A 9,753-nucleotide genomic window follows, 5' to 3' on the forward strand; every position below is an offset into this window, starting at 1 on the left:
ATCGAAGCATCGTCACCATCCAATCAATTGTTAAGAAAATGGATGGTCCATATTTATTGTAAGAAAATGAGTCTAACCATCAATTTGGACCGTTTATCATGCTGGTCTAGCCATTAGCAATGAGATTATAAACTCTCAAGAATCACTTTGATTAGAGATGCCAGCATTGATTCACCATGCAAGGAATTGGCAATACCAAAAGAACTCTTGAGCCATCTTTTAAAAGAAAGTTAGCTTAAACCAAACATTTCAAACTTGAAAATTTTTTGAAATTTAAAACCATGATAATAAAATATATTGCATTAAAAAATAGGAAAATAAAATTCACACATCAAAACACAACCTTATCCCAATGTTAAAGTAAAAAAATCATTTAAATTTTTAAATAATTTAGCCTATAAATATAAATTGATTTTTGAAGTATTTATTAAATTTTATAAATCTTATAAAAAAAAATTTATTTTCAGTAAGATTTTCCTTATTTTTGAGAAAAATTCAAAATTATAAGACCATGATATTCTTAAGAATTTCCTGGCCCGGAAATTTTTCAAAATTTAATGTTTTTCTCATGATATTATTGGAAAAACCTCACCTAAAATTAAATTATGTACACACACACACACGCAGATGCGCACCACTTCTCATGAGAACTTATCACACCTGATGTGACCCCACAATCCAAACGGTCCACATGATACGGCACCCCATGAAACCCATGAAACCCAAGTTTCAGACTGATCAAAAACTCTAGGGGGCCATGGAAAACAGAAACAATTACCTTCCTTGATTTCCTTCTCTCTTTTCTATGGCCCACCAAAGTTTTGAATCGGGCTGAAAGTTGGCCCTTGAAGGTTTCATAGGGTGCCGCATCATATGGACCGTTCGGATTTTGCACCCATGACATGTGTACAAAGGTGCCCACGGGTGCTCACCTAATAAGGTGCGTAGGTGAGCATGACTCTATATATATATATATATATATATATATATATATTAAAAAAATTACAATTTTTCATTAATATCACAATATTATCACAATAAAGCTCAAACTTTAAAAATGTCCAATTTTTTGAAAATCTTAGGATAACATCAATTAGTGCATTTTCACAATATCATGGCAAGATAATCAAAATCAATATTTGTCACACTGATATCAACGATCCACTTGGCTGAACGCCAAATCCACATTGGTCCCGCCACTTGAGGGGCCCAACCGCTATGAGTTTCAGGTGGCATCAACAAAATTTTAAAAAAATAAAATAAAATAATAATTAAATTAAATTAAATTTAAAAATAAAATAAAAAACACGTGAAGTAAGATTTAATTTTCACACTTTTTCCACTTTGCATTATTAGAGCCGTAAGAAGAATATGTGCCTCTCAAACCACTAGTAATTTGGGTGGAGCTGGTACGCTACTCCATGCAGCAGCTTTTAAGTGGGAAGTGCTCGTTTTCACCCTACTTGTAATTTGAGTGGAGCTCGTCAATCCACTGCTGCAATAGCTTCAAGTGGGAATAAGATGGGGACAGAAAGCTCCTCTTCTTATGCCACTTGAGATTTGGGTGGAGCCCATCTCACTGCTGCCGAAAGCAGTGGCTTAAAGTGACATAAGATTGTAAAAATCAGAAAGGTTTCGATCCGATCCTACGCCACTCGGGATTTTGGTGGACCGCATTCGATTCACTGCTAAAAAGCAACAACTTTCTGAATTTATTCTAAAAGTGCATTTGCGTAAAACCTGTTTTGCCAAAGCCAAAAGCACTTGGGAATTGTTCTAAGATCGCCCACAAATTCCACTATTTTCAGAATATGGGACCGCCCCAAATACAATGAAGTTCCCAACATTGCGTGCATGACAAACATATGGTGGCTCTCAATCCAGTGGATTACCACAGGAAGGGTCACCGTCTTCCTTGTAGAATAACTACTCTGAATCCATGGAGCTCTCTAGACTCTTAAAATATAAAAATAATTTTTAATAAATTCAAAATAAATTAATTGATGAATAAAAATGAAATTACAGTACTTTAAATGATGAGTTTAAACATAAGACAAAATTTTAGACTCAAAACTCCCTATGTGACTCACTATAAATAGTAAACTTATTATTTACAGACAGTCACCCTTACTACTAGACTTCATGGTTTTCAGCCAAAAATAGTAATTGTCCAATTTAGCCTAACCACGTTGTTCTCCTAACTTTACTAAGCCCTTTTCATGGTGGGCACAATTCCTGCACAATTCCTACAACTCAAAGGATTTAAAGTTATGTGTCACCTAAAATTTGCGGAGCCGGTTGGTTGGCTAAAGTAGCTTCTCCTTCCCCAACATTATATATGATATGTGAAAAAACTCATTCCAGTATTCCAGTTTTCGAGATACGACTGTTTTAAGGTTCTGACGGTCCTGATTATTTCCGCCTTCAATAGGACCTTTTGTGGTCCATCTTTGCTATGAAAGTGTCTGAGACCTGCTCTACATCACCATACTGCAGAAGCAAGGTGACTGGAGCATGAGACCTGCTCTACATCACCATACTGCAGAAGCAAGGTGACTGGAGCATTAGAGTAATCGTCCAAACGCAACCAACCAAATTCCAAATCGAACTACAAACATAAACCCGATTCATCTCTTTCACTGCCGAATCTACCACTCGTGTTAAGAATCGATTACCACAATTTTATGGCATTGAAGTGTGAATCAATCAAATGATACTAAACAACAGAGAAATCACTATGAATTAAGGAGCAATCCCCCACCTAGATGTAATCACACACATGATTCTATCAGAGCAACCTCTAACAGCTCCATGCAATGTGGGCATGATTTCTGACTAATCAACACAGAAATGCAATCACAACAAAATCCTATGCCATCATATTGTTCATGGACTGCAATAAAAATTAAAATTTACTGATTAAAAATAAAATCTCACTCACCACAAATCAAACCAACATCATGCCCAAAAAGCAATTTCCAACTCATCTTTGCACAGCAAGAATATCACATCAATAAGATTTTTTTTTCCTCCGTGGACACGTAAATAGACTTTGATGTCAAACATCAAGTTGATTTGGTAGATTAATATTTTCAACGGGAAGCTTATGGATGTGAAAGACCATCAGCTATGAAAGACAGTTAACAGAAGTCTCTTTTATATTGACAATATATACATATATAACTGTAATATATGAAAATGCATTTGATTTTAATACTAGTCTATCTGATAAAGCAAGTAGAGTTTGGTGGAGAAAAACAAAATATCAAATGGGCCGCTGAGAATCAAGGTTCTTTATGGGTTTATCTCGGTCACCAATCCGGACTTTTTGATTGGAATGGGTATAATCTTTATATCTTTATACCTTCATGTAATTGTCTTTAAAAAGAGTTCTATGCAGCCATGATTCTACCTGAACTCCAAAAAAAAAAAAAAAAAACAAAATCAGGTCTTTGGTTGTTTGCCAAAAGCAGATTTTGGGCTACTGATGTCAAGCTTAATGGGTTCAACAGAGGCAATATGCAGCACAGCACAAGCTGAGGCGTGTTGCTGTCTGGTTTTCTTCTGTTGTTTGCTTGTGAATGAAAGGAAACGACAGGTTAATATATGGGAAATCATAACTATCGCCGCCCGTTTGCCCAATGCCTGTTGTGGGCGCCTGGTTTCACTTGAGGATTTCTGTGACCAAGCCCTTGTTTAGGCAGATCGTGCAACTCCATGACCTGGATAGTGCGCTGCTTCTTCGCTGTGAAGGAATTAAAGTGACCATCAGATCTATAATTCAACACTTGCGGGGGGGAAAGTAAGACTATTCTCTCTGCCAAAAGGATTGCAGGATGTTCATCAGCAAGCCCACCAATTGTATGCCGTAACCCAAAAATCAACCCAATCTACTCATCAGATGGGGCACACGTCCACACAAAATGTAGACAGTTAAAAAGGCCGAAATTCAACATGTGATACCCACCTAATCACAAAACCAATCTCTGGCCACAGCATATAAAAGGCAGGGCACGTGTGTTTAATGGTTTGGATCTCACACACGTGGATGGTCTAAGACCCGTGTGGAAAATAGCCTTAACCAATTCAAAGATACTTCAAAATAATAATAATAATAATACAATAGACTGTGACCAACATACCGTTCTCCGCTTGTTGGTACCCTTCTTGGAGTTTCCTCTTTGCTGCTTCAAGCTTCACTCGAACCGACACTTCATCCGAATATTTGGATTTCTATTATACCAACATGCATTGATCAGGTTGGATGAAGATTAAAGTTAAAAGCTCTGGGATACTTCATTAGACTAGCAAAATCTTTACAATTAGGTTAATAACCAGAAAATAGAGTTTCTAATAAGACTTACATCTTGAATGCTAGGTGGTTGCTTCTTTTGGGTCCCCATCAGATCCACTCGTTGCTGCAATTTTATATCCCCATTCGCTTTTCGTTCCGAGCTAAGGTTCAAAGGTCTCCCTGGCCCAAAATCAGAGCTAAGCTTCTGAGGTCTTCCCGGCCCAGAATCAGAGCTAAGCTTCGCAGGTCTTCCTGGCCCAGAATCAGAGCTAAGCTTCACAGGTCTTCCTGGCCCAGAATTGGTATTGGAGGGCTTGGTTTGTTTGACAACAGCCTCTTGTCTTTGCATGTGGCTCGTATCCTCATTGTGCATGTTTTCCTCCGGCGGAGGTTGTTGCTTCCTCTTAGGGATATGGTTTTCAGAAATGGGTTTTCTTCCATTGCCACGATTCTTATCAAATTCCCCATTGTTATGAGGATCTGCAAGAAAGTTACAAACAAAATGATGATTTCAATACATGGGGAATCCAATGACAAAGAATCATCGAGCAAAACTATGAACGGATGGCAAACAATATTTGAATTTAACTCACTTCCATCATCGTCCATGCCATCAAAGAACTTTGTTTCGGCCAAGTCAAAAACACACAAAAAGAGCTCAATCAGTTCATGACATATCATAGCAGGAAGAGCAGAAAAGCCATAAAATCCAAAACAAGATTCTATCCTGAAAATAAAGAAATTATGTGCCGCAGGCTTCATAGAAATTCTCTCAAGTGCATTCCCCACCGTGCACTTGACAGGCCCACCAAATGAATGGTCCTGATAATCTTGGTACCCCCTCCATGAAGTTCATGATGCACATGCATCAATGGTAATACTACTCAAAAACTATGTCATAAGATAAAGAAAAGAGGCTCGATATCAAAGCTTCTGTACCTGAGAAAGCTCCATTCCAGTAGTCTGAGTAGCCAAGAAAGCTCCTTCATCCAACGGCGGAGAAGGGAGCCCTTCTTCTTCAACAACGGTAGAAGGATTCACAGAGTCCGGCGAACCGTCTGCAGTCATAAGCTCACTGAGTGAGCTAGCAGTATGTGATTCTAAAACCAAATGTGCTATTAGAAACATCATGCATTAGGAGTACACATGAGGAACAAAATTCCTACCTACAACAGCAGCTGCGGCATTAACCCATTGATCTACCATATCCTTCCACCCACTGCAACTCACAACCAATGGCTCAAATTGTAAGGATCGGCTTCAGATTTCCTTGAACACATACAATGACAAAGAACATGGTATGGCCCACTAAAATCTCCGAGTAAAGTAGAAACTCAAATGGACCTTTTAATCTCTTACTAAATAAGAATAAATAAACAAGAGGATATGATGAAAAGAAAGGGGGCATCCATCAGCTAAGCTTAAATCACTACAGCTACATCCACTAAGCTATTGTCTGTTATGGAAGTCAAAAGAGAATGTCAGCCTATTCATAAATAAGAATGAAATTCAAGCTCGCAGGTGGGGCACAAATTGCCACTTTTAACTTGTTTAACAGCACTAATTTCAAATATGAGATTATGTTTAGTTTGGATAGTGAGGAACTCCATTCCATGTAGAGTAGGATGGAGAAAGTCCACCAATTCCTCTCAAAATAGCAAGTTAGCTCATTTAGCAAATAGCCGAATCGAGCACAATGGTCATGCTTCTCAATGTAAATATAGTAACTTCCAAAATGCAACTTTTAACCCCAAATTCTGTCATATCTACATATTAGAACTTGAAACAAAAGCCATCAAATCTAAAGGAAGAAAACATGTTTTGGGTATAGGACATGGTGTGCCACAATGGCCGTTACGTAAAGGTAACAGTGGCAACTGTTACAAGTTATGGGTCGTAATGCCCGTAAAAACCGTTACGGAAAAAATGACATGTAACAGCCATTACAGCCCCTGTAACACCCCGTAAAGGCTGTAACGGCTCCATTATGATCCATTATGAGGCCGAAACAGGTTTTCCAGGGTTTTTTTTTATTAAAACAAAAACCAAAAAAAACAAAAACAAAAAACAAGAGAGAGAGAGAGAGAGAGAGAGAGAGAGAGAGAGAGAGACTGTAACACCCATTACAGCCTGTACTATAAAGGTAGCGGTGGTGGCCATTACGGCCACCGTTACTATAACGGAATACCTTGGTATATGCTAACTACCAACAAAGCAGAGATCGTAGGGATACTGATGATCAGCACAAATACAGACGAAATCAAAGAGGGTCCTTTAATATATCAAGAAGGAAATGAGAGAAGATGAATCGAATCTATTTCTCCTATGTAAAGGATTAATTAAGAATTTTCAGATGCTAACTTCTAAATAATTCTCTATAAAATGCGAGAAATCTTACTCAATAAGAGCACGTGCAAGATGGCGAATCTGCTTCGACCCGTGCTTCCGCAGGCCATTAACTGCCTTTCCAATCTCAGTCGCCTGAGGAAAAACAATGGAAATGGTTCGATAATTGCAATTAACTTACTTTACACTATACAAATTCATCCTTCTGTAAGAACAAATGGAAGACAAGGTCGAGAAACAATAAATCAGATTCTCACCTTTAATGTTTCCACGGTGAGCTCCATCAACTGAAGCCTCCTCAACAACTCGAATAAAACATTATCAGACTGCAAGCAACCAGAGCAAAAAGACATTCCAATTAAAACCCCACACCCAAAAATTGAAAAGAGAAATTGAAGTACATGGGTGTTTCCCGTCCCTAAAGTCCGACAAGAACTGAAATTTCTTATCTCTACCACATGATTTGGGCCAGCAAGGGCGGGAAATTGCTATGCGGCTATGATGGATCATTTATCTTTTCTTCGCACGGACGCTTTCAATAAATTTCTTGTTATCAATAGAAAAATGGCAGGAAAATTACTAGCCTGCTTAATGCAGGTTATATTTTCATGCCATTCCAAACATCAGGTGCAGTGAGTACATTTCAGAAGCACTGACACCCCAAATTTCACAGTCAACGGTGGACCCAAACACTAACTTATAAATAACATTCCACCATTACTGTCACTTCAATGAACACTAATGAGGCATTGCTCATCAAAACACTACTAAAAAGCTCAGAATTCAAAGAGAAAACAAGCGCTTAATCAAATCCTCCGGAATTAAAACAATAAACCAAGAACTTCAACATGTGGAACTCTAAATTTGAACACCTAACGAAAGAAAAACCATGTTATCTTATCCAAAACCATCACCACTGATACTCACAGCAACCAAAAGATTTAAAAGAACTCTCCCAATCAAACCCATCTCAAAAATCCTCAAAATTCAACCATCCAAAATAAATTAATAACAGTTCATCTAACAAACAATCCAATAAAAATTCCCATACAAACCGAAACAAGAACAAGAAGAGAAGATAGAGGGAGCAAAAACCTCATCTTGCTTATTGGAAAGAATTTCTTTAATCCTCAAAACCTCCCCAACAATCTGACTCTCCTCTTCGATTTCCTCGGTCAATGCCTCCGCTTCATCATAGCTGTAATTGCTCACTCTATTCATCTTTCCACCCTCATTTGTGCTGCTATTCCCCTTACTCTCCTTTCTGCCAAAATCACCATCACCTCCAAAACCATCCTTGCACCCACCATCCTCATCCTCCTCTGGGGCAGCTGCCTCGACACGATCACACCCAACACACCGGGTTAACCGGCAAGAGAAGAGCTTCTCGGCAATCCGGTCCCGCCGCATCCGTAACTCCTTCGGGCAGTCCAACGAGGCAATGATGATTGCATATTCAATCACCTCGAAGATATCAGCGTTCGTGCTGTTGAAACACTTCCGCCAGTAATCGAGCACGCCGGATTTCACAGCCATCCTATAAAGCCGAACCACAGATCGAATTCCGCCTAAGTGAGAGATGGCTTCTTTCTCAAAAACCCAGAAGCAAAATTATCGATCTTTCCATCATTTGGACGGGAAACAGAAGGCCAGATGCAGGATTCTAACTACAACCAGGAGCAATAGATAGAATCCTTATAAAGCTGGGTTTGAATTTTCCGCAGTTCAGAATAAGAACACAACAGAGAAATGACTCTTCCTTTCAAATATTCTATCAGATTCTTCACGCCTCGATCATAAAGACTAAATGGGTACTGAGATTTTCACTGACAGAATGCTATTGCCATTGGAAAACCAGAAAACAGCGTCTAGAAACCAGCTTTTGGTCTGATTACAGCAGAGAAAGACTCTCAGTAAGACACCCAAAAGCTAAAGATCCAATCTTTTTACCATTCCAATCGATATTTCCACAGTTCTGCTCCGAAAATCAAACGAGTAGAGGAAATATCAGCAAATGAAGATCGAAAAAACCACACTCCCAAGCCACTTTCTGATCAGATTACAGCAGAGAGACTCTCAGTAAACGACCCAAAAGCTAAAAACCGAATCTTTACGCGATTTCGATCGACCTTGATTGATTTTTTCACGATTTGATCAGAAAATCCAAATGGGTATTCAGATTCTCAGCAATCAAACGTGAATGTGATCGGAAAAGCTGAAAAAGCAAACAGCCTCCAACCAGATTCCCCAAAATCCTACCTCTCAGCAAACAACTTGCAATGAAAAAAAGATAATTTTTTTCAAGGTTTCAATCCAAAAATCCAAATGGGTAGTCTTGTTTTCTAATATTTCGATCAAAAGTCCAATCTTTTCGATCGGATTCCGGAAGAAAACACCTCTCTACAACAGAACCAGAAACCAAAAATCCTTCTTTTTTCTCTTTTTCTCTCTTCCTCTGGATTCGAAATAGTTGTATAGAGATTTCAATAGAAAAATCGAAAATGGGTTTTTGATCTTTCAATCTAGTAAACGAAAAATCGCCTGAAATGTTGGGATTTTTCGAGCGTTTCGAGCGACATACTGAAATCTCTAAATACGGATATGGCGAAAATCTCTCTCTCTCTCTCAAATTGAGAATGAAAAATACAGAGAGTCCGGATAGAATCAAACGCCGGAGTGGAAAACCGGCGTTTTGTCTGCTCGGCTTTTGCAAATCTGCTTTGGATCGTTTCTCTTTGATTTTTGATTTGTTGACCTGTGTTTGTTTCAGTATCGCAGAAATCCCAGAGCAGAAAGGTTTGGGGTTGAGAATGTCTCCAGTTCAACCTGTTGTATCAAAATTACAGTACATCCAGTACGTGTCTTCCAAACTGTCATGTGCATGAAAATCCAACCGTTAAATTAGTTGGGCCCAGTATGATGATCAAAATAAACTGAAATAGTCTAATCCACTCATAAAATGTGTTACTCTATTGAAAATGATTCATAGCTACTAATAAATAAATATATAAGATCGGTCTATTTGATAAGTGGTTTCGGATGAATTTTTAGAAAGATGATCTTAGTTTTGGGGTCCAGTTACTGAACGGATTAGATTTTTCATGCTAGTTATG

General features: G+C 38.4%; 1 protein-coding gene across 1 annotated transcript; it reads right to left on the reverse strand.

Moving 5' to 3' along the window:
- Positions 1–3,128: 3,128 nt before the first annotated feature.
- LOC131251001 (probable mediator of RNA polymerase II transcription subunit 26b) lies at positions 3,129–9,416 on the reverse strand. Its single transcript, XM_058251432.1, has 9 exons — positions 7,736–9,416; positions 6,898–6,966; positions 6,693–6,775; positions 5,461–5,513; positions 5,234–5,352; positions 4,888–4,915; positions 4,365–4,774; positions 4,143–4,233; positions 3,129–3,745 (listed from the first exon to the last, which is right to left on the reverse strand). The coding sequence occupies exons 1-9, from the start codon at positions 8,174–8,176 to the stop codon at positions 3,621–3,623; spliced, it is 1,419 nt and encodes a 472-aa protein (XP_058107415.1). The 5' UTR covers positions 8,177–9,416; the 3' UTR covers positions 3,129–3,620.
- Positions 9,417–9,753: the final 337 nt, after the last annotated feature.

This window comes from Magnolia sinica, chromosome 7 (assembly GCF_029962835.1).
Source record: "Magnolia sinica isolate HGM2019 chromosome 7, MsV1, whole genome shotgun sequence".
NCBI lineage: Eukaryota > Viridiplantae > Streptophyta > Magnoliopsida > Magnoliales > Magnoliaceae > Magnolia > Magnolia sinica.